The 25427-nt window shown below is 44.1% G+C and overlaps 2 protein-coding genes across 2 annotated transcripts; both read right to left on the bottom strand.

Moving 5' to 3' along the window:
* Positions 1-19739: 19739 nt before the first annotated feature.
* On the bottom strand, positions 19740-20468 carry LOC138366199 (uncharacterized). Its single transcript, XM_069326947.1, has one exon. It carries the CDS (start codon positions 20466-20468, stop codon positions 19740-19742), a length of 729 nt encoding a protein of 242 aa, XP_069183048.1.
* A 527-nt stretch (positions 20469-20995) lies between these two features.
* LOC138366198 (uncharacterized) lies at positions 20996-25201 on the bottom strand. The gene is made up of 2 exons (XM_069326943.1): positions 24982-25201; positions 20996-21267 (listed from the first exon to the last, which is right to left on the bottom strand). Exons 1-2 carry the CDS (start codon positions 25199-25201, stop codon positions 20996-20998), a joined length of 492 nt encoding a protein of 163 aa, XP_069183044.1.
* Positions 25202-25427: the final 226 nt, after the last annotated feature.

Raw genomic sequence — 25427 nt, 5'->3', positions numbered from 1 at the left:
ATAATCATACAATAGTGTTATCAGTTCTTAGGAACTTATTCTGAGTTTACCTACGATTCAACAGCTACGTAATACACCATTACATGTCACTGCGACCCTAGTTGTTGAGTTTATTGTGAGCTTTAGAGCGTTCCTGATTACCGATAACTTAATCATTTAATGTTTCAATATTTCATGCATGTTTCCACTAAGGGAAACTGCAAGCCTATTACAACTCTGAACAAGAGTAATTTCTATCACATCCCACTGAGATAACTGTGATGATGCTACGATGTGATATCACGTAACGAAACATTACATATCGCATCACTGTAGATTCTGTTAGTTTAAATTGGGAGAGTTAAATTTTATAAACATTGTGTAGGCTACAAACAACATGTTTCATTTGACATGTAAATAGCAAGACTCAAGTTCTTGTAAGTCCTTGATAAATCCGGGACGTTCGTTATGTGTGTACTAACATACTAACATACTAATGTATTAATCTTAATATCACTTCGGGATAGGTCAGTACAACACAGTACACTGCGACCCTGGGAATCCCCCCCCCGGAGTTATGTTGGATATTTCCAACATCGAATACAGCATTGTTGTATTCTCATTACTTATTACTAACCATATTAATATTGTAGTAAGTAAAATTAACAACTCGTAGAATTCTCCTGTACTAATCATTCATCTGTGCATTAGGCTAGAATCCTGGAACCTTTTGTTGAGTTCTTCACACACCTCTTTGTCATTCTATGTGTACCTGTCCTCACCCGTTCTAAGTTTCATCACCTGTTCCTTTACTGTTGTCTTCCTCCTGATGTGCTTGAGTAGTAGCTTTGGTTCGGTCTTGGCTTTATTAGCTATATCATTTTTATACCTTTTCTCAGCTGCTCTTCTCACACTAACATACTCGTTCCTGGTTCTCTGGTATCTCTCTCTACTTTCTGGTGTCCTGTTATTACGGAAGTTTCTCCACGCCCTTTTGTTCAGCTCCTTTGCTTTCATACATTCTCTATTTAACCACGGATTCTTCTTTTGCTTCTCGGGTTTTTCCTGTCGAGCCGGGATAAACCTGCTTACAACCTCCTGACAGTTTTGGGTGACATAGTCCATCATGCCTTGTATGGACTTCTTTCTGAGTTCTGTGTCCCGTAGTATATTCCTAAGGAATTTATTCATCTCCTCATAGTTTCCCTTTCGGTATGCCAGCCCTTTGTTTCCCAGTTCTTTTTTGGGGGGAGATAATTCCTAACTCAACCAGGTACTCAAAGCTCAATACACTATGATCACTCATTCCCAAGGGGGCTTCCAACTTAACTTCCCTTATATCCGACTCATTTAGGGTAAATATCAGATCAAGCAAAGCTGGTTCATCCTCTCCTCTCATTCTTGTCGGTCCCTTGACATGTTGACTTAAAGTTTCTTGTTGCCACATCCAGCAGCTGAGCTCTCCCTGTGTCCGGTTCTCCATGTGGGTCTCTGTTCCCCCAATCTATCTTTCCATGGTTGAAGTCTCCTATGATTAGTAGTCTGGATCCGTTCCTGCTAGCCACAGAAGCTGCTCTCTCTGTTATATTGATGGTGGCTATGTTGTTTCTATCATATTCCTGTCTAGGTCTTCTGTCGTTCGGTGGGGGGGTTATATATGACTACTACTATAGTTTTCTGTCCTCCAGTTGCTATGGGGCCTGATATGTAGTCACTGAAGCCTTCACTGCTCTGATTAACCATCTCATCAAAACTCCAACCTTTTCTTATCAGCTAAGCTACACCACCTCCTCCTCTCCCTTCTCTCTCTTTCCTCACTACATAGTAGTTCTGCATTTGTTATTGTTTTCATTAGCTTTGTTTCTGTGAGTGCTATTATGTCTGGGTTTTCTTCTAGTGCCCATTCTCTGAGTTCACTTGTTGTATTTGTAATCCCATCTATGTTAGTGTACATTGCCTTCAAACTCACTTTCTTCTGTTCATTTTCTTGTCCCCTCTTTGGTGAGTATTCTGCTGTGTGGAAAGCTGTTCCCTGGGTGTGAGGATCTCTGAGGTGGTTTCTCAGAGGATTTTTGGGGGTTGGGGTTGGGGTTCAAGGGAAGAGGGGACAGGTAGGGTATGGGGTAAGGAGGTATGGGGGGGACATGGAGGATACAGGGTGAGGGGGAGGAGGGACAGGGAGGGAATGGGATGAAGGGGGAGGGAGGAAAGCGGGAGGGGGGACATGGTGGAAATGGGGGAGGGGTGACAGGCTCCGAATGGGTTGGGGGGGAGGGAGGAAAGCGGGAGGGGGGACATGGTGGAAATGGGGGAGGGGTGACAGGCTCTGAATGGGTTGGGGGGAGGGAGGGTTGGGTGAGCATTTGAGTGGGGGCAGGTTGGGTGAGGGGGAAGGGAGGGTTTCTATGCAGAGAGGGGGGTGGTGGTGTTGCCCTCCCCTCTGGTGTTACTGGGATGCTGGTTGTGGGTTCCCCTCTTGTTTCTGGGACTGTAGTGTTGGGGGCTGTGATTTCCTGGTTTACTTCTCTCTCCTTGTGCTTCCTCCTTGCCTCTGCTGCCCTGGCTCTCTCCTCCTTCGCCCTGTCCCTCTGCAGGAATACTTTTTTGTATTCCTCCACATACTGCAGATGACTCTTCCTCTCTAGAATAACCTCCTTCGTGTTCTCATTTGAAAACACCACCTTTACCAGTCGGTTTCTGTCCTTGTTGTAACAGCACAACCTGAAAACCTTCTCAATGTTTTGTTCAGCCCCTTCCATCTGTAATCCCCTTCAGTATCCCATGTACTGCCTCTCTGTCCTTGCTATTCCATTCGTGCCTATTTTATCCATCCTGTTCCATGATGCCTACAACTACCACTGATCTTTTTATTTCCAGCAGCTGTCTGGTGCACCTTGCTGCTTCCTGTGAGGTAGCTGCTTGCCTGGCTACTTCCCTCACTGTGTCCATTGGTTCTGAGCTCTTTCTCAGTATTTCCACAAATGTTTCAGGAACAGAGGCATTTCCTTCCAATGCAACATTCCCACCTTCCTTTGGATGATAATCTGATGCTCAGCTTCTTTATTTTTCTCTGCGAGGGATTTGATCTCCTCCCTTGCTGATGTCAGCTCACTTTGCAGGTTGTTAATTGAAATCCTCATTTCATGCATCTCCCTCCTGAATTCTTCCAAAACTTGGGCTAACATTTCCTTTGTTTGGTCACTTTGACTATTCCCTGTGTGCCTGTTGCGTCCTCCTGCCATTTTGTCCCTTTCACTGATATGTTTTGATAGGGTTAGGCAGGGGGGTGCAGAAAGAGGGGCAGAGAGAGAGAGAGAGAGAGGGAGAGAGAGAGAGAGAGAGAGAGAGAGAGAGACAGACAGACAGAGCAGGTGAGAGAGCAAGAGAGATAGAACAAGAGAGAGAGAGCAAGATAGAGAGAGAGCAAGAGAGAGAGAACAAGAGAGAGAGAGCAAGAGAGAGAGAGCAAGAGAGAGAGAGAGAGAGCAAAAGAGAGAAGGAGTAAGACACAGAGAGGGTAAGAGAGCAAGAAAGATAGGGAGAGGGCGAGGAGAGAGAGGGAGAAGGCGAGAGGGGGGGGGGGGGGGAGAGGGAGAGAGGAGGGGGAGGGAGATTGTATGTCACTCTATCTATGGTGTCTAGTTGACGTGTAGGTGTGTGTGTGTGTGTGTGTGTATTCACCTAGTTGTGTTTGCAGGGGTTGAGCTTTGCTCTTTCGGCCCGCCTCTCAACTGTCAATCAACTGTTTACTAACTACTTTTTTTTCACAGACCACACACACACACACCAGGAAGCAGCCCATGACAGCTGACTAGCTCCCAGGTACCTATTTACTGCTAGGTAACAGGGGCATTCAGGGTGAAAGAAACTTTGCCCATTTGTTTCTGTCTAGTGCGGGAATCGAACCCATGCCACAGAATTACGAGTCCTGCGCATTATCCACCAGGCTACCAGTGCCCCCTAAGACACTGGTGTGTGTGTGTGAGTGTGTACTCACCTAATTGTACTCACCTAATTGTGCTTGCGGGGGTTGAGCTTTGGCTCTTTGGTCCCGCCTCTCAACTGTCAATCAACTGGTGTACAGATTCCTGAGCCTACTGGTCTCTATCATATCTACATATGAAACTGTGTATGGAGTCAGCCTCCACCACATCACTTCCTAGTGCATTCCATTTATTAACTACTCTGACACTGAAAAAATTCTTTCTAACGTCTCTGTAGCTCATCTGGGCACTAAGTTTCCACCTGTGTCCCCTTGTTCGTGTCCCACCCGTGCTGAAGAATTTGTCTTTGTCCACTCTGAGAATTTTGTAGGTGGTTATCATGTCTCCCCTTACTCTTCTGTTTTCCTTACTCTGTGTGTGTGTGTGTGTGTGTTTGTAGGGAGGGGGAATGCGTGGGAAACAGACGGGTGGGAGGGGGCGGAGATAAACATTTTGAAGATAAACTTTTTATAATCTAAACCAACGCTTTCAATTACATTAAAATGTTAGCTTGAGAATATTCTATGTTTTCAACAAATATTCATATGCCAGTTTACATGAAGACTATTACTGGAACCGTAATATGCTTTCAGACCATCAAAAATATTTAGAGAACCATCCAGGAGGTTAGAGCATGGGGGAGTGGGGGTTCCAATGGTATTGGATTTGGTCTGAAGACGAGCTGGAGAACGGGCTGCATAACGTGTCCTCAGGGAGATCTGCTCAAGGGAATGGATTTGGGACGACTATACATAATTTGTGTTATTATCAGCCCTCTATCAATAATTAGATTTAGGCTATGGTTACTTTAGGTTAATGTTTGGTCAGATTAGGCAAGGTTTCATTACGTTTGGTTACATTAATACGATATGTTATTGACGGTAATGTGAAATATAAAAATCGAAAACTACCTGTGTACCCTCGAATTTCGTTTACAGAAAACCAGTTTCTTCAAAGAAAACGTTTCTAGCATACAAGTTTTATATTTTAAACCAACGATTTTTATTACAATTAAGTAATAATTTGAGAATAACCTCTGCTGATAAGGGTTCATGAACTGGCAAATGATACAGGTTCATTTGCCAGTTTACATGAAGGCCATGTAACTACACCCACTTACATGAGAGGGGTGTAGTTGTTCATGACAATGGGTTTGGTCGCTGGATGGGCTGAATTAAATTTTGTTGGTTGTAGGTGAAGCTGTCACGCATGGTATAATAGGCCTCCTTTAATTTTCTCTATTCTATCGTTCATATATAATTGCTATTTGAAGTCCATTTTCTAAATGATGGAACATTTATTTTGTATTTCAAATTTTCTTCCCCAGATATCGGAAGAAGTACAGGAATTACAGAGTATCCGCTCACTGTCCAGTTCAATGCCGTCCCCAGCAGCACCAGGATTGGTTGTTATGTTGATTATCTCATAATCTCTACATACCCAGCAACAATGGGATTGGTTGAACTTTAGATTATTAAATCATATCAATTCCCCAGCAACATCAGGATTGGTTGAACTGTTGCACAGTACCAACTGTGACTACAAGTGACCGTGGTGCTTTTCTCAATGGTCACGCATAGCCCAGGAATATTTTCATTTTTTCCCAACAGACCCATGGTGCATTTTCTATTTTTATTCGCCTGCACCTCAGAGTATCCTAATATTTTCAATAATTTATTGTCCTTCCCCTTACATCATATATATTTTTTACAAAAAGTGGAATTAAACAGCTTCCCTTCTAGCCCCCTACTATTTCGTCCAAAGAGATAAAATGGCAGGTTTCCGTCACATCTAAATTTCGTCACCTCAGTGACCTTGCACAGCCACAATCATCCCAAATATTCCATGACGTCATCAGCCAGCCAGCTAGCTAGTCATCTTCCCTTAATAACTCCGTTTTCCGTCATAGCATATTTAACCCAATTTCATATTTATTCCCATTTTCGATATTACATAATAGGGATTAAAGAGTCGCCTTCCGTCGAGCCTAATGTACAATGACGTCATCCATTATCTTCCCACAATAAGCACGTTTTCTGTGATGGCATATTTAAACCCATCTTCCCACACCTAGCCCGTTTTCTGTGATAGCATATTTAAACCCATTTCAATTTGTTTCCCATTTACAAAGATCATTTCTAGCTAAGATCTCACATTGAACGTAAGAAATGAAATTGCAGAAGGACTTTGTAGGGAACCAAACTGGATCTCCTATTTACTTCCAGCCAAACATCAACTGTTCCTATGAGATATAGTGCAGAAAGGTCCATGTATGGAATGCCTGGAAATAGCACAATGTACCCACCTGTATTTATCCCATATCATTCAAAATAAATTATGAAACTTATCTATTTCTTAATTATACCCTATTGTTATCCTCTTATACCATTCAAACATGTCGTCTATATAAACTGTAGAAGACCCATTCATTCTCTCTTCACCTAACTATGGAATAGCTTATTCGTTCAATACTTGTAGTGGGGACTAGTTTAACTACATGAAAAAGATTGTCTATGCTCCCAGCTCACATATCCCCCCCCCCCGCGTCCAAAATGCAAATTTCATTATACTCAAAGTCCTTTTGAAGTCTCCATTACAGTTCCCCCACGTCATACTTATATTTCTAAAATATGTAATTCTCGAAACCAGCTGTAACAACACTCAGGCATTTAATTATTAAGACCCTCCTTCAATGCTAATCCCTAGTACACCTCATTAATTCCCTTAAAAACATCCAAACACCCTTCATTGTAATATAAATCCATCTATATCCTATTAAAGTACTCGTTCAGTGCATATAAGATTGGGTGGATATTTCAGACGCAGTTAGTCACAGTGGGATAGTGTGTGTGTAATTGGAGCTCCAATTGTCCTGATACTGAAAATGGAAGTTGTAGTGAGTGAACTGGAGCTAGTGAGGAAGCTATGTGGAGCTCTGAGGGAAGAGGTGGATACCCTGCGGGAGGAGCTACGACAGTTGAAGGAGCTAAGACAGATGAAACGCCGTCAAGAAGAAGCAAATGAGGAGCGCAGCCGTAGAAAGCCGTTGTCCTGGAATGGTGTAAAGGACAGGGATCAAAGTGTTAAGAAGACTTTGAAAAAGCTGCCGCAGATATTCTAAAGTCTTCAAACTTATTCGCCGTGTTGGAGGACGAGTGTTGTGGGGAGATTGCAGTTCGCAGTTCGCTCGAAAGGGAAGGCAACAAAGGTATCGCCGGTACCCCAAGCTGCTCATTAAGTAAAGAAAGTACCTAAGCTAATTTTGGTTGTGGGAGATTCCCAGGTTAAGTATTTGGACAGAACTTTTCGTGACAAGCATTGTCGCGAAAAGCAGGAATTGGTGACATTGTTTATAACATGAATGATATTATGGCTGGAAATGGGAACAAACCCATTATTTGTATCAGTGCTGGTGGAAATGAAGTTGGAGGTGTTAAGAGGGAGGAACTGATACAGAGGTTTAAGACAGCTATAGAATTAGTTAGGAGCAGGGGAGGAATTTCATATGTGGCATTCTTCCAAGAAAGGGAGTTGGAAATGAATGATTGTCGAGGGCACTTGGTGTCAATTTCCGACTGAACAAATATTGCAAATCAAATGCTATTACATTCATAGATAACTGGAAACACTATATGGAAGTAATGACATGTATGCTAGGGATGGGATGCATTTATCCAGGGATGGGGTTGTTGTTGTTGCCAACTCACTGGACTCTGTGGTTGGAGGGTTTTGTTTGTGTTTAAACTGTTAGTAGATAGTGGTATGGGAACTGATATGGAGAGGAGAGGTAATAAAAGTATGTGTTTGTGGGAAAACAAATTGACAAAATGAACAGGGAAAGAGAAGGGCCTCAAAATAACAAGTCACTTAGGGTATATTACACGAACAATGCGGCAAAAATGAGGATCTTAAGCATAATACAGGGTACAAAACACAATCGACTCTGCCCATAGTAGGAAAACGGCATGTCAAGGATTTGGGAATAATGATGTCCGACGACCTAACGTTTAGGGAGCATAACCAAGCAAGTATTGCGCCAGCCAGAAAAATGATAGGATGGATTACGAGAACCTTCAAGTCCAGAGATCCCATCACAGTGGTTGTACTCTTCAAATCACTTGTGTTGTCCCGTCTTGAGTACTGGTCAGTACTCACTTCCCCCTTCAGAGCAGGAGAGATTGCTGAAATAGAGGGAATACAGAGAACATATACGGCACGCATAGACGAGATAAAGCACCTAAATTATTGGGATCGTCTCAAACTCTCCAAATGTACTCACTAGAAAGGAGACGAGAGAGATACCAAATAATATACACATGGAAAATACTGGAGGGACAGGTCCCAAATCTGCACAGTAAAATAACAACGTACTGGAGTGAACGACATGGAAGAAAATGCAGAATAGAACCAGTGAAGAGCAGAGGTGCCATGGGCACAATCAGAGAACACTGTATGAACATCAGAGGTCCACGGCTGTTCAACGTCCTACCAGCGAGCATCAGAAATATTGCAAGAACAACCGTGGACATCTTCAAGAGGAAACTAGATTGTTTCCTTCAAGGAGTGCCGGACCAACCGGGCTGTGGTGGGTATGTGGGCCTGCAGGCCGCTCCAAGCAAAAGCCTGGTGGACCAAACTCTCACAAGTCAAGTCTGGCCTCGGGCCGGGCTTGGGGAGTAGAAGAACTCCCAGAACCCCATCAACCAGGTCTCAACCAGGTATCATTAAGTTTTATGAATAAACTAAATGTTAAGTACAAGTACCTTTACATTCACACCTTCAGACACCCAGTATTGACTTTGCCATTATTTGTGATATTAACGTGATCCTTTTTATGTTGCCTGGATTACTTGGATTTAAACTGCGTTTATGGCCATACTCATCAAACATAAATTCTAATTTTGTTGTGAGGACCATTCGCGCTACTCTGACGACCTCCCACTGAGGCCCCTAGAAGCTCCATGACCCAGTGGATAAGGAGTGCCAACAAAGATTTGCATTCCTGCAGCTGCTCTATGCATCCCTGGTCAGTCATTAAAGTATAATCTGCCCTCAGCAATGGTTTGATGCTAGTTCAGTCCTTTCTGACTAAGGTTTCGTGTAACGTATTCACCTCTAAAAAGGGATAATCTCACAGGTATGGTAAACAACACAGCTCAATTCCAATGCAATTCACACAAAATTATTAATCAAAATGAAAATAAATCAAAATCTATGAAAATTCGATTTATCAATGCAATCACAAACATTGAAATGGAATTGTAACATATTTAGTATAGAATATGTGTTGCTCTTACAGGCAACAAATGGTGCTGTTTTTCAAGAACATCATAGTTTTACCTGTCACAGATGTGGCATCTAAACTTATACTTACGAAATGAACGGTATGGTAAACAACACAGCTCAATTCCAACACAATGTCATACAAAATAATTCATTAAAAAGTTAAAGAAATCGAAATCTATAAAAATAAAATTTATCAATGCAATCGGAAACATTGAAATGGAATTCGTGACATTTAGTAAAGTGTGCATGTTGCTATTATGTGCAACAAATGCGCTGTTTAAAAAAAAACGCATGCTTTTACCTGTCACATGGGTGGCATCTATATAGTAGGTATATAAAAAGATGCGCCTATTCGAATGCAACATTGTGTCAAAATTTCAAAGCAATCGGTGAAGAACTTTTGGAGATTACACCGTGTGTTGCTCTTACGTCCAATAGATGACGCTGTTTTAAAAAAAAAAATCCTGTAACAGGTGAGGCATGTCTCTCACTAACCGTGAGAGACAACAAAGCTGGATGACCGGCTCACTCATCGTGAATGAAAACATAGTGGGCTGCCAGGCTCACTCATTGTGAGAGACAGCTAAGGTCCCTGCCAGGCTCACTTACTGTGAGAGAATGCATTGCTGGCAGCCTAGCTTTCTCACTGTGCGAGACAACATAGCTGGCTGCCAGGCTCACTCACGTAATTGAGAACATAGCTGGCTGCCAGGCTTACTTACCGTGAGAGACAACATAGGTGACTGCCTGGCTAACTCACTGTGAGAGACTACATAGCTAGATGCCAGGCTCTATCACCGTGAGAGACAACATAGCTGGCTGTCATGCTAACTCGCTGTGAGAGACAACATAGCTGAATACCCGGCTCACTCACCGTGAATGACAACATAGTTTGCTTCTTGGTTCACTCTCTGTGAGAGACAATTAAGCTGGCTGCCAGGCTCACTCACCGTGAATGACAACATAGTTTGCTTCTTGGTTCACTCTCTGTGAGAGACAATTAAGCTGGCTGCCAGGCTCACTCACCGTGAGAGAATGCATAGCTGACAGACTAGCTCACTTACAGTGAGAGACAACATGGCTATCTGCCATGCTCACTAACTGTGAGAGACAAAATAGCTGCCTGCCAGGCTCATTTAAGGTGAGAGAATGCATAGCTGGCAGACTAGCTTATTCACTGTGAGAGACAACATAGCATGCTGCAAGGCTCCCCCCTCACCGTGAGAGACAGCATAGCTGGCTGCCAGGCTGCTCTATGAGAGAAATCATAGATAGCTGCCACGCTCACTTCCAATGCGAGACAACATAGTTGGCTGCTAGGCCCCCTTCACCGTGAGAGACAACATAGCCAGATGCAAGGCTCACTCACCGTGAGAGACAACATAGCTGGCTACCATGCTCACTCACCGTGAGAGACAACATAGCTGGCTACCAGGCTCACTCACCGTGATAGACAACATAGCTGGCTACCAGGCTCACTCACCGTGAGAGACAACATAGCTGGCTACCAGGCTCACTCACCGTGATAGACAACATAGCTGGCTACCAGGCTCACTCACCGTGAGAGACAACATAGCTTGCTACCAGGCTCACTCACCGTGAGAGACAACATAGCTGGCTACCAGGCTCACTCACCGTGAGAGACAACATAGCTGGCTACCAGGCTCACTCACCGTGAGAGACAACATAGCTGGCTACCAGGCTCACTCACCGTGAGAGACAACATAGCTGGCTACCAGGCTCACTTACCGCGAGAGACAACATAGCTGGCTACCAGGCTCACTCACCGTGAGAGACAACATCGTTCACAGCCTGTCTCTCACTATGAGAGACAATATACCTGGCTTCCAGGTTTACTCACAGTAATAGAGATCATAGTTAGATGCCAGTCTAACTCACCGTGAGAGACAACATAGCTGGCTCCCGTGCTCACTAGCTGTGAGAGACAACACTGCTGGCTGCTAATCTCAATCTCTGTGAGAGACAACACAGCTGGCCACCAGGTTCACTAACTGTGAGAGACATTCTAGCTGGCTGCTTGGATTACTCACTGTGACAGACAACATAGCTGGCTGCCAGGTTCACTCACTGTGTGAGATATTCTAGCTGGCTGCTTGGATTACTCACCGTGAGAGAAAACATTGCTGGCTGCCAGGTTCACTCACTGTGAGAGACCACATAGTTTGCTTCCTGGTTCACTTATTGCGAGAGACAAGATTGCTTTCTGGCTGGTTCACTCACTATGAGTGACAACATAGCTCGCTGCCCGGCACACTCACTTTGAGAGACATCATAACTTGGCTGCAAGGCTCTCTAATTGTGGAGACATAACATAGCTGGCTGCGAGTCTCATTCACCATGAGAGACAATTAACATAGCTGGCTAATAGGCTCACTCCCAGGGATAGACAACAAAGCTGGCTCCTAGGTTCCCCTCAACGTGAAAGACAATATAGCTGGCTGCCAGGCTCACTCTCAATAAGAGCCAACAGAGCTGGGTGCAGGGCTCACTCCCCATGAGTGACAACATTGCTGGATGCCCGGCTCACTCATCGTGAGTGACAACATAGTTGGCACTCAGGCTCACTCACTCACTCACCGTGAGAGATTATTTAGCTGGCAGACTAGATTACTCACTTTGAGAGACAACATACCTGCTTCAAGGATCACTCACTGTGAGAGACAACATAGTTAGATACCATACTTACTCACCGTGAGAGACAACACATGAGGCTGCCAAGTTCAATCACTGTGAGAAACAACATAGGTGGCTGCCTTGCACATTCACTCTGAGAGATATCATAGCTCTCTGCCAGTCTCACTTACCGTGAGAGACAACATAGCTGGCTTCCAGGCTCACTCATCGCGAGTGACATCATAGGTGGCTGCCAGGTTCACTTACCGAAAGAGACAACATAGCTGGCAAACTTGCTCACTCACTGAGAGAGACAACATAGCCTAGATGCCAGGCTCACTCACTGAGAGAGCCAACATTACAAGTTGCCATGCTCACTCGTTTTGTGAGACAACGTAGCTGGCTACTAGGCTCACTCATCATGAGACACAACTTTGCTGGATGCAGATCTCACTCTCTGTGAGAGACAACATAGCTGGCTGCCATGCTCACTCATTTTCAGAGACAACGTAGCTGGCTACTAGGCTCACTCAACCTGAGAGACAACTTTGCTGGATGCAGATCTCACTCTCTGTGAGAGACAACATAGCTGGCTGCCAGGCTTACTCACCTTGTGAGACAACATTACTGGCTGCCAGGTTCACTCTGAGAAACAACATAGCTGGCTTACAGGCTAATTAACCGTGAGAGACAACATAGCTGGCTGCCAGGCTCACTGTCAGGGAATGACAACATAGCTGGCTGCCAGGTTCACTCACTGTGAGAGACAACATAGCTGGCTGCCACGCTCACTCCCCATGAGAGATAACATAACTGGCTGCTAGGCTCTCCTCACCGTGAGAGGCAAGGCAGTTGGCTGCCTGGCTCACTCACCGTGAGTGACAACATAGCTAGATGCCCGGCTCACTCATCGAGAGTGACATCATAATTAGCTGCCAGGCTCTCTCACTGTGAGAGACAACTAAGCTGTCTGCCCGGCTCACTCACTTTGAGAGAATTCATTGCTTGCAGACTAGCTTACTCACTGTGAGAGACAACATAGCTGGCTGCCAGACTCACTCATCGTGAGAGACAATATACCCTGCTTATAGATTCATCACAGCGAGATGTTGGAAAAGCCTAGCAGCTTTAATTCCTTTTAATTCTCTGAATATTCAAATATTTATTTATTTTTTAATTGACTTTAATATGATATTATTTTTATTTTATTTTTTCCGAGTTATTTCTTTGTTCTCAGTTAGTTAGTTAGTTAGTTAGTTAGTAGTAAGTAAGTAAGTGGACTGTATGTTCTGATTCATCTGCTAAAAGTTCTCACACAATGGGAGGGACAATTTATAGCTTAAACCACTTTAAGGTGGCTCCTTCATAAACCACAAATTGTTTACCTAGTTTTTGATATATAAATTATAAAACATACCACATATGGTGGTCTAATCTACTATTATACCACAGTAAATTAAATTTATAACTACTAATACTATGTCTAACAAAAAAGGCCTTAGCTGTTCCAGTTCATGGGGCTTGCTAAGGCTGTGTAATTGTAGCATCAAAATTGGGTGTGGCTCTGTGCCTCTGAGTGCCACGTAATGGCGGCTGTCTGGAGGCCTACAAGGCTTGTTGTACAGCTAGTGGTAGCAATTTCTATAATTATGTTGGGAGCCAGCTTCCTGCTTCACTAACTTCCCTCACAATTACCTGTTTGGAATGTAAGGAAGTAATAAAGGTTCCCTAAACATATAATTACAGATATGACATGGAATAAATGTGTGTTGAGCTGAGTACGTACGTGTTAGGGATTTTCATCCCACAGTATAACCAGCTACCTATTTATGTTATATAAAATTGCCAGAATATATACAAAATACTTGGTAAGACGGATACTGGTGTTGCTGTGGTTGTTGAGAGGCTGTTGTGCTGGTTGCTCGCTTGTTGACACGTAGTCTGGGTGTCTAACGAGTTATACCAGCTCATATGGAGGAAGTCCTCTATACAGCGTGTTGGTTTGTTGCGATTCTGATACGTGACGACGCTCCAGGGGAGACGTCCCAAAATATTTGGTGGTTCTATTTATGTTTAAGGAATAGAGAGTTAAGCTATATTCCTGGTGTTGGAAATTATATTCAGTCCTAGTGAACACTTTTATATTAAGTTTAAACACTAGACTGTTGTTTAAAATGAAGATGAGATAAAATATATACGTCTTGTTGTATGATGTCACGGAATACCCGTTCTCTTTTTCTTTATGGGGGTAACTCATGTTATTATGTGTGTCGGATTTCCGACATAATTCCGGGGGGGGGGGGGAGGAACATGGGTTGAAGTCCCGGTAAGGACTGCGATCCTTCAGGATCGCAGTCCTGAAGGATTCCTCTCCTTCAGGATTCCTAATGAAATATTCTCCTTCAGGATTCCTAATTCCTAAAGGATTCCTAATAAGGATTCCTCTCCTTCAGAATTATAATGTTGCTTTAATTTGAGTTTGCATTGTTGTGCTGCAGTCCTCTGGGGACGGATGTCCTGTACTGTTGTTTTGGGTGCTGGAAGTCGTTGACTTCCGACTTTTCGGAAGGTCGAAAAGTCTTCTTTTCCTGCCAGTTCTAAAGGAACTAATTTCTCTAATGTTTTAAGAGTAGTGTTTCCTCGGCATTTTACTTTCACTATTCTCAAGATGCCCTGGCTGTCTGGATGAACAGAGACTATTTGGCCTATAGGCCACTCTGAGCGTGGCCCATCTCTATCCACCAGAACTATGTCCAGAGGGTTCAAGTTAATTCTGTTGTAAGGATTGTTTGCCCCGTAATGATACTCCCTCAGAGCAGTAAGGTATTCTCGAGTCCATACGTCATTCCACCGACTTATCACCCCTGATAGATGTTTGAAACGTTTAACCAAATCACTCTCTCGGACATATGAAGGATCCTCTGGTTCATCGTTCGTAAGGGACACAAGGGTGCTGAGGGGTCTCCCATACATCAAATGAGCAGGACTTAATGGTTCACGCTGCAAAACATCATCAGAGAGGTAGGTAAGTGGTCGGTTATTAACTTGTGCTTCTATCTCTGTGGCTACGGTTTGGAGCTCCTGTAGGTCAATCTGTTGGCGGTGTAAGGTTTTCCGTAGAGAATGTTTCACCGTACCAATCATGCGTTCATAGAAGCCTCCGTGCCATGGTGCTCTGGGAGGTATGAATTTCCAGTGGCACTGCCGTTGATTTAGAGCTGTGCGCACCTTTGGGTGTGTCCAGATTTTCCTCAGACATACTTCTCTTGTCACTAAGTTGGACCCATTGTCTGAGATCATTAACTTAAGACAGGATCTACGTGAAGCAAACCTGCAGAAAGCCTGTAAGAACGCCTTGGCACTCATATCGAGAGACACTTCTAGATGTACTGCCCTTGTTGTGGCACAAGTGAAACGACAGATATATGCCTTTACTGGTTTTTTGTCCTTGGTGCCTGTTAGTGTTAGTGCTCCTGTGAAATATACTCCTGTTGTCTCAAAGGGGCGAATATGTACAACTCGTTCCTTTGGAAGTGGAGGAGGGCCTGGATATGGACACACTCTGGCATCGTATCTCCGGCAAATAACACAGGATTTAATTATTGATTTTACAGTCTGCCTACCTTGGGGTAGCCAGTACTGTTGTCTTAAGTCTGTGAGAGTATCTAATACTCCACCATGCAGAGTGTTTTATTTGTGTATGTGTAACACAATTAGTTTGCTTACTATGTGGTGACGAGGAAGCAATGTTGGATTTTTTGCTTCCAGATCTATGTCCACATGCTGTACGCGGCCTCCGCATCTGAGTATGTTATAATTGTTGGTGTCTAACCAGAGACCCAGATCATTTTGTAGCTTCTTAGGAACACTGTCAAATTCTGTCCTGAATGTCTGAGCTCTTTTGACCCAGTAACTTAGAGCACTAGGGAATTTATGCTTGATTCCTATTTTCTTTAGAAAATCAAACACTACTTGGATGATACCTACAAGTTTGATCAGTTCAGAGTACAGATTAGGATAAATTACCAAAGTCCGAGGTAGTTCTGGGTTCTCAGTGGGAACAGTGACATTGGTCACAATGACTTGTGGCTTTTGTTTAGGCCACTGGTCGCTGATTAGCAACTGAGGTCCATTGAACCACATCTCTGCCTTTGTTAATTGCCGTAAAGTCAGGCCTCGGGAGAGATAGTCAGCTGGATTCTCTTTGGTGGGTACATATCTCAGTTTATACCCTGCCAACAACTCTCGTATTTCCTTAATGTAGTTACTCCCGTAAGGATTTTTACTGTTAATGTTTTTAACCCACTGTAGCTCTGCCTCATTATCTGACCATACCAGAGTTTCTTCAAAGTGGATGTTGCTTAAGGCCTTGATCAGATAATGAGCCAATCTTACACCAAGCAGTAAGGTTGTTAATTCCAGTTGTGGGAATGATCGTTTCTTTAACGGTGCCACTCTGGCCTTTGATGTGAGCAAATTGGCTTGCCCATTTGAGACCAGGTAAGCTACTGTGCCATAAGCCTTTCCTGAGGCATCACAGAATACATGTAGCTTAATTGGTTCTTTTTCATTCACTGTGTTCCGAGGGAACTTGACAGACTGTAGGATACTTAAATCTTTCACTAGCTCTTGCCATTTTTCTTGTAAGGTAGGTGTTAGAAGATCGTCCCAGCCTATCTTTTGTTGCCAACATTCCTGCATTATCAACTTTCCATTAATTAAGATTGGGCTTAATAGTCCTAATGGGTCGAAGGGTTTGCTGACTTGTGGGAGTAATTTTCTCATTGTTAGTTTAGTGGTATCTGGCTCCACTGACTTGATTGTCAACTAATCTGTTGTGATATCCCATTTGACGCCTAGTACTTTTGTCCTCTCGGGTACCTGGTAGTCGGGAAATTCAGTTGCGATCAGTTGATTTAATTTGGCATTGTTGGAGACCCACGACTGGAGAGGCATATTTGCTCCCATTAATTATAAATAAATAAATAAATGTTAATTTAGGTAAGGTACATACATACAAGAGATTTTACAAAGATTGATGTATTTATAGATAGAGCTAGTACATACAATGCCTAAAGCCACTATTACGCAAAGGGTTTCGGGCAGGAAAAACATTAATGACTAAAGCTTAATACTAATTGAGTATAAAGAATAAAATGTGTTGAGAACAAATAAAAATAGAGATAAAAAAGGGGGGAACATGGCTGAAAAAGCAGCACAAATACAATTAGGTCGACAAACAGCGTTGTTTAAAAAAAACAGACATGGGTTGACAATAGAGGGGTAAGGTAAGTTAAAGGGAATTTATTAGGTAGTGCTTGGTTTTTATCTTAAACTGGTTGAGAGAGGTACAGTCTTTAACATGGTTGGGAAGGTCATTCCACATTCTGGGTCCCTTGATTTGTAGAGCATTTCTAGTTTGATTAAGTCGTACTCTTGGAATATCAAAACTGTATTTATTTCTGGTGTGGTGCTCATGAGTTCTGTTACAACCTTCAATGAAGCTTTTGAGGTCAGGATTTGCATTACAGTTCAGCGTTTTATATATGTATAATACACATGAGAGAATGTGCAGTGACTTAATATCTAGCATTTTCAGAGATTTGAGTAGGGGTACCGAGTGATGTCTGGGGCCAGAGTTGGATATTGTCCTAATAGCAGCTTTGTGTTAAGTAATTAGAGGACGCAAATGATTTTGGGTAGTAGAACCCCAAGCACAAATACCACAGTTGAGATATGGATAGATGAGGGAGTAATAAAGAGTCACCAGGGCAGGGCGGGGTACATAATATCTGATCTTAGAAAGAATGCCAACAGTTTTTGAAACTTTTTTTGATATATTTAGAATGTGTCCCTGGAAATTCAGCTTCTGGTCAATGAGAACGCCAAGGAACTTGCCATCTAATTTGTTACAAATTTGGGTATTGTTTATTTTGAGATTTATTTGATTAGAGGATTTATTGCCAAACAGAATATAGAAAGTTTTGTCAATGTTAAGCGTGAGTTTGTTAGCAGTTAGCCAAAGATGGACTTTATTTAGCTCAGTATTTACTGTGGCATTTAGAGCAAGGGGATCAGGACTGGAGTAAATGAAGGTTGTGTCGTCAGCAAATAGAATTGGTTTGAGGTGTTGGGAGGCATTTGGAAGGTCATTAATGTAGATGAGAAAGAGGAGAGGTCCAAGTATGCTGCCCTGAGGAACACCAATGTTGATGGGTAGGGTGGGAGAAATTGAATTATTCACAGAAACATACTGGAGCCTGTCAGTAAGGTAAGATTTGAGGTATTGCAGGGAGTGTCCTCTGACTCCATAATGATGTAATTTAAGAAAAAGGTTTTGGTGGTTGACAGTGTCAAAAGCCTTATGCAGATCCACAAATAACCCAACAGAGAACTCATTTTTATCAAGAGCTGCAAGAATCAAGTTAATCATACTAATAAGTGCATCGTTAGTGCTTTTTTGGGTCTGAAGCCATATTGACAAGAGCTCAGTATATTGTGTTTGGCTAGATAAGAGTAAAGCTGCTTGTAGATTAGTTTTTCAAATATTTTTGACAAGTTAGGCAGGATTGATATAGGTCTGTAGTTGTTAACATCTGTGAGATCACCACATTTGTGGACAGGGGTTACTCTCGCTTTTTTTAGAATATCTGGAAAGGTTTGGAGTTCAAGTGACTTGTTGAAGAGCAATGCAATAGCAGGGGTTAAAGATCTGGAGGCTTTTTTGTAAATTAAAGTTGGTATCTCCTCGAGGGCACTAGACTTGGTTATAAGGGAAAGGATTATCTCATTGACATCAGTGGAATTAGTTAACTTTAGGTACAGAGACTGTGGATAGTTACCTGTAAGATAGTCCTTAACATCAATTTTTAATTCTCGATTAGCCTCGTGGTATATGTTCAGCAGCTCACTCTCACTGCTGGTTGTTCCTTGGAAATTGTCCACATACAAGTTATTGCTAATTTCTGTTCTATTTGGGCTATTGGACTTCTTCTTGTGCATGTCTAAGGTAGCTTGAAACCAAAACGGAGAAGATGTGGCACCAAACAAAACAGACGCAAACCTGTAAGTGATTAATTCACAGTTTGGATCATTAGGATCCTTGATCCAAAGGAACTTTGTGTAGTTACGGTCTTCTTCTTGGAGACCTACCCTAAGGAAAGCCTTGCTGATGTCGGCCCTATATGCGTAAGTCCCAATGCGGAACTTTAACAGCACCTCATATAACCTTTGTATCAGGCTAGGACCAGTTTGAAGGCAGTCATTTAACGAAACACTATTCTGCCTGGTCTTAGTGCTGCAATTAAATACTATCCGTAGTGGGGCAGTAGCTGAATTTTTCAGTACAAGGTGATGTGGCAGGTAGTGTCCTTCCTTTGGGTTATCATTTGTGACAACTTCGATAAATTTGTCATCGAGTTGCTTCTGTATTATTTCATGGTACAATTTCAAGTTCTCAGGATGTCATTGTAAGCACAACACCTGTGATCCTTATTGGTTTTGTGCCATAAAATGGTTAACGGGTAGCTGAGGGTAATTCAGCTTCCATGGTAACCTGACCCAGTATTGATTATCTCTGTAGATAACCGAGTCCAGGTATTGTTTGGTATCCAGGTTAGTCCAATCGTCATCTGGACTAGGTTGTTCAGGGACAATGCCGAGAGTTACCAGGTCCCATAATTTATGTACTGGGGAATCAAGCTCATCCTCAGATATGTCTCTGAATTGCAGTGGAGACTGTTCTCCTAGTCATACAACCATTACTGGGTTGGCTTGTTGGTGGTCTAACAGGTGCAGGTTGCTTCAGTTGTAATGCTGGGCCTGTTAGCAAATAGCCACCTGCAGATGGTAACAAGTTCATTCCCTGTTTTCTTCCTTTCCTTTCATAAACTTATGGTAGACATCTGATCCCATAAGGATTCCAATATTGGAGAGGTTGTCCAATGTGATTTTGTCAGCCAATTTGATTCCCTTTTCATTCAGGAATTTGGCGGTTGTCCCTAGACCATATACATACAGGTCTGTTGTGAATGTATCTACTACAATAGCTTGTATCATTCGGACATAACTGTCTAAACGTACTTTAGGTTGTACTACCTTAAAGACTTGGGCTCCTGAGTTAGTCAGGAATCCTGCTATGTCTATTCGTGTCTCTCGTACAGGTTTGAGTTTCAAAGCATCTACTAACTCCTTTGAGATAAAAGTAATTTGGGATCCTTGATCAAATAATCCACGTATGGTAACCTTGGACGTTCCATTTTTAATGATCACTTCATCAGTGGGTAGAACTGATTTATGATCAGACCTTGTTGATAAGACCCTTATGTCAGGTATTATGGTACAAAGCTGTACTGAAGCTTTCTTCAGTACAGAAGTTCCTTCCTCCACCTGTGGTTTGGGAGACTTTGTACTTGAGTCCCCACAAAGTGCTGTATGGTGTTGACCCTTATGGCATCTACTGCAGGTGCGTATTTGAGTTGTACAGGTGTCGGGATTATGTGACCTTATACACCTGGTGTGTTTACGTAACTCCTTGAGTCGTTTTATACATGTAGCACGATCAGGGTAAGCTTTGCAGCTGTACATGGTATGTTGTTCTTCACAGAACACACATGGCCTCCAGACGTTAACAATATCTTGGGGAGTCACCTTTTTGGATGACACATTAACTGTAGGTTTAGAGGGACCCACTGCATATGTGCCTCACTGCCTTGTTTCCACTTTGGGGAGGGGGAAGTTGTTTTAGATTCATTTGAAGTACTGTTTGTACTCTGTTGTTTACTATGAGTGGTTAAAGAAAGTTTAGATGTCACTTTTCCATCTGTGTTATCTCGTTGTCTTTCTGTGATGGAACGCAAACCTTCGGTTATCTCCTTTACTGTCAGAGAAGATTTATTATACAAGACAAACAACTTATCCAGTACGTCACTGGGTAATTTGTGTTTCATATGGACTTGGATTATCCAGTCCGATTCCTCTAGATTTACCTTGTTCTTAAGTGCCTTGAGCAAGGACTCAAGCTCCAATCTAAAGGCTTGGAGTGAGTCAGCTGTTCCATCTGGAGGGTTAATATCCAACAGCTTTTGGGTTAAAAGTCTAATAGTCCTTTCTGGCTAAGCATAATTATCCTTAAGGAGCTGTACTGCATTATCGTACCCGTCATCAGTAAAGGTCAAATTACAAACCACTTTTAACGCTTCATCCTTTAAGGCACTTTGCAAATATGTAAATTTTGTTGTCGTTGCTACATTGGCATTAGAATCCACGGAATCGACAAATTTGTTCCAGAAGTTGTCCCAACTCTCGTCCTCTGTACCAAAGTAAGTTGTGAGACTGAGTGATGGTAATTTGACTTCTGGTTGTGTCGGGTTTTGGGAAGCTGTGGCTGCAGTGTTTGTATTGGAATTGTGTATGGTTATTAAATTGTCAAAGTGTTGTAACTTTCCATGTATTGTATCTTCGTACTCTGCATTTTCTTATACTACAGCGTCCATTGGCTCATCATCGATGTTAGTAGTAGCAAGTACATCCTGATATTTCAGGATTTGGATTTGTACATGCTGATATTTGGTCTGTGCAACCTTATGATGGCCTTCCAGTTCTACATAATCAACTGGAGTTTGATTACATAAATCCTCACATTTTTTGATCTGTCGGGTTAAGTGGCCCTTCATACCAGTGAGGGTAGCTTTTGCATTTTTTGGCAGTAGACATAATGGCTGTATTTGCTAGCCGTTGTCACGGGGGGTGGGCCGGGGCTCTGCTAGCACTCAGCTGCTAGGGGCTCAAAAGGCCGAATACTCAGCCCCTCCGACTCCCGGGATTCACCGGAGTCTCCTTGGTCACACAGGAGAGGACCAACAATGCCCACCTCCGCAGGACTTTGCTTCCACCACAAAAGGGGGTGCCACTGATTCACCCTGGAAGCCCTTCAGTCAAACACGGGGAAACTGCTGTTAACAGTTCCGGCCTAGACCCGTGGAGGAGTGAAGGAAGACTCAGGCTTACCTTATAACCATAACCTCCCTGAGTCTTGCCTGCCAAACAAAAAGGTTGCAGGAAGTCGTTTCCCGCCTGTTTTCTCTATCTTCTTCTTAACAAGGTCGCCAGCTGGTTTATTATATCTGCACCCCAGCAATGCAGTTCAGTGGGTGTATTATATATTGTTTGTTGCCAGAAGGTTGCTACTTTCATAGATCTGCTATTAGACTGTCGGCCCAGGGTACTCTCCCAGGAAGGTCTGTGTGGCTTTACCTCTCTCTAGCCACTACGTTACTAGTTGCCACCATTCAGGCACTGATACTGATCGGATGGCTAAGGGTACACTTTTATATAAGTCTGTACTGTTTTTACCACTCTCCAGGCAATAAGAACTTCCACAGAGAACGTGGTGTTTCCTAGGTGGTACTATGATAACCTTCGTGTATGCTCATAGAGAAATATTATAATGGAGGCACACTTAAACACAATGATAAAATGTGTGAATTTACTTACACAAATTACACGATCACACATACAATCACAAGTAATACATGAATATGAAAATAAGGATAATAAATCTGGAGATCGTCAGCCTCTTCTTCGACGACCTCCAACACTCCTTCAACCAGGCAGAAAGACAGGAGTCCCACACTCTCTCACAGGAGGGCCTCTTCACCACGTCGGCACCTCTTCTTCACTGTCCCGCTGTCCATACACACTGTCGTCTCCAACTGTCTTGGACACAAGCTGCCCTGCAGCCTATTCTACTACTAAAGAATTAATGTCCTATTGCCACATACATAAGTGAATATTGTGGCCTATCTAGCCTACTCACAAAAGGGGTAATGGGAGGGAAAAATGATCTACCTTTACATTCCTGGTTCACGACGCCTGTCCCTCGATGGTGTGAGGTTCCCATGCTTCCTGAGTCGATCCTTGACGATCCAGGAACGTTCCACAGGTCCTCAGGTGTCGTGGAGCCTTCGCGTCGTCGCCGTTCCAATCCCTGAGATTCAGCTACCCCAATCCTGGCTCATCGATGGGCACTGAGCTAATCACTATTTCACACACTCGCCCCTTCCACAAGGCGTTGCTCCTTATCCTAGGAACGGTGTCGTCCCTCCAAAACCCTCGGTGGATGTGACCCGGTCACAGCTAGGGCTGACCGCCACACCTTCCAGGCCCTCCACGTCCAGCGTCGCCGCCCAGCGTCGTCGCCGAATATTTTCCAAGTTTGGCACTCCTTTGCTCAATGAACTTGGTTCCTTTTTGTTTCCCAAAAGCTCAGGGTCTCCAGTATGTAAGGTGGGCTGCGATGGCTAGCTCTAATCCACTAAGGCTTGTAGAGCCTCAAATCCTTGAGAGCCGACCGAGGTGCGTCTTCTCGCCTCCACGGTCAGGTCAACTCTGACATTGGCGCCGCCCGGGGCACTCGGTGATGTCACGGCGGGCTCTGATTGGTCGCCCGCGACCTAAGTCGGCCAATCCGCGATCGGCTAGTGTCCCTTCCAAAACGTCATATCTGCAGTAGGGGATACTCTTTCATTTTATATCAGGGCGCCACTTTCCCTTTACTTACAACTTATAATGTAACTTTCTCCCTTACCTGGCGGCCGATCTGGTCGCCACATATATCAGTAGACTCCCTGTACCTCAGAGAAACAGTAGGGAGAGTTGATATGACTCTTCTAGCAGGCAAACGAAAGAGATAGGAGAGGGCACCGTAACATACCCCTCCCCTTAAAATAAGAGTCATATCGGAAGAGCAGCACTCAAGAGGGCAACCTATACTGTTGCTCCCTCCGTTCCTGAAGTGTCACTCCTCCAGTTGGTGATGTGGCTCGTACCACCTTGTCAGTCACTTGCCTCATTATATCTTCATCTCACATAGGACCGGGTGTGATGGGTGTTCCCTGAACACCTACAAGAAATCCTCTCTCCGTGGCTATGAGTGTACTCCAATGGCTCGTTACCACTGTAAGATTCAGTGCATGCAGCGCCTCCACCGCGTCGTGCATTCTGAGATAGCCTTGCACTTCCACTGCGTCCTACAGGTACTCCATGTTTCCTCTCATGAGCTCCTCTTCGCCAATCTTCTCTCTTCTCGGTTCCTCTTCTCCCATAGGTGCGTTGTTTCCTCACAGTTGCACTTGTCACCTGTACTCCATCCAGCAGCTTCCTCTCTTCCACACTAGGCTTTTGCGATGGCCCGATGCCCCTCTGATTAGGTTGACGCCTACCCTGGGTGTACCCATTCCCTGCTTTCTTCGTATTGCCTTTCCTATACCATTACCATTCGCTCCTTTGTTCCCGACGAACATTTTCACTCCTCCATTAGATTCTCTTCCCTGCAGACGTCTTCTTCGGTTCGTGGTTGGGCTCATCCACCTTCCTGTGGCTCACCTCACCACGGTGGTTCATCTTGCACCTACCACTATTCATCTGGCTGGCATAGGGTGCACTGCGTCGTGGCTCCTCCACTCTGCCCCTCACTGCCGTTCGCTCATCCACTGAGCTTACTTTATTCACGTTCCTGTGTGGAGGGAGTGCGGTCTGCAGCCTCTTCACCGCCCCAGGCGTTTGTACAGCTGCTCCTCGCCACTCCTCCACACGCATCATCAGGCTTAGTCGGAGGTCCTCGTCGGGGTTTTCCACGACCTCCGACGACCTCTCTGCACTCTCGCCCTCGTTGTCGTCGTCTCTGGCGACGTTTCCCCTGGCGAAGTCGGCTTCCTCACTACCATCTGGAGCGACCGATACCTCACCTGGCAGGGTTGTACCGCTGCTTGAAACATAGGCACTCCTGGCCCAATCGGGTTGTATCCTGCCTCCTCCAAGGTCATTACCCAGCACCATCTGTACATGCTCTAGGGGTAACTTAGGGGCTACAGCTACAAGAGCTTTCTCGACTCCGCAGTCGGCAATCAGCTGTACTTCGTGAAGTGGCAACCTGTATTCCTCCCCCACACTGCGTATCCTCACTGGTTCATCGATGGGCACTGAGCTTATCACTATTTCACACACTCGCCCCTTCCACAAGGCGTTGCTCCTTGTCCTAGTAACGGTGTCGTCCCTCCAAAACCCTCGGTGGATGTGACCTGATCACAGCTAGGCCTACCCGCCACACCTTCCAGGCCCTCCACGTTCAGCGTCGTCGCCGAATATTTTCCAAGTTTGGCACTCCTTTGCTCAATGAGCTTGGTTCCTTTTTGCTTCCCAGAAGCGCGGGGTCTCCAATATGTAAGGTGGGCTGCGATGGCTAGCTCTGATCCACTAAGAACGGCTTGTAGAGTCTCAAATCCTTGAGAGCCGACCGAGGTGCGTTCTCTCGCCTCCATGGTCAGGTCAACTCTGACGTTGGCGCCGCCCCGGGCACTCGGTGACGTCACGGCGGGCTTTGATTGGTCGCCCGCGACCTAAGTCGGCCAATCCGCGATCGGCTAGTGTCCCTTCCAAAACGTCATATCTGCAGTAGGGGATGCTCTTTCATTTTATATCAGGGCGCCACTTTCCCCTTCCTTACAACATATAATGTAACTTTCTCCCTTAACTGGCGGCCGATCT

The sequence above is a fragment of the Procambarus clarkii genome, chromosome 2, assembly GCF_040958095.1.
Source record: "Procambarus clarkii isolate CNS0578487 chromosome 2, FALCON_Pclarkii_2.0, whole genome shotgun sequence".
Lineage (NCBI taxonomy): Eukaryota > Metazoa > Arthropoda > Malacostraca > Decapoda > Cambaridae > Procambarus > Procambarus clarkii.
This window is presented reverse-complemented; position numbering and strand designations above follow the sequence as displayed.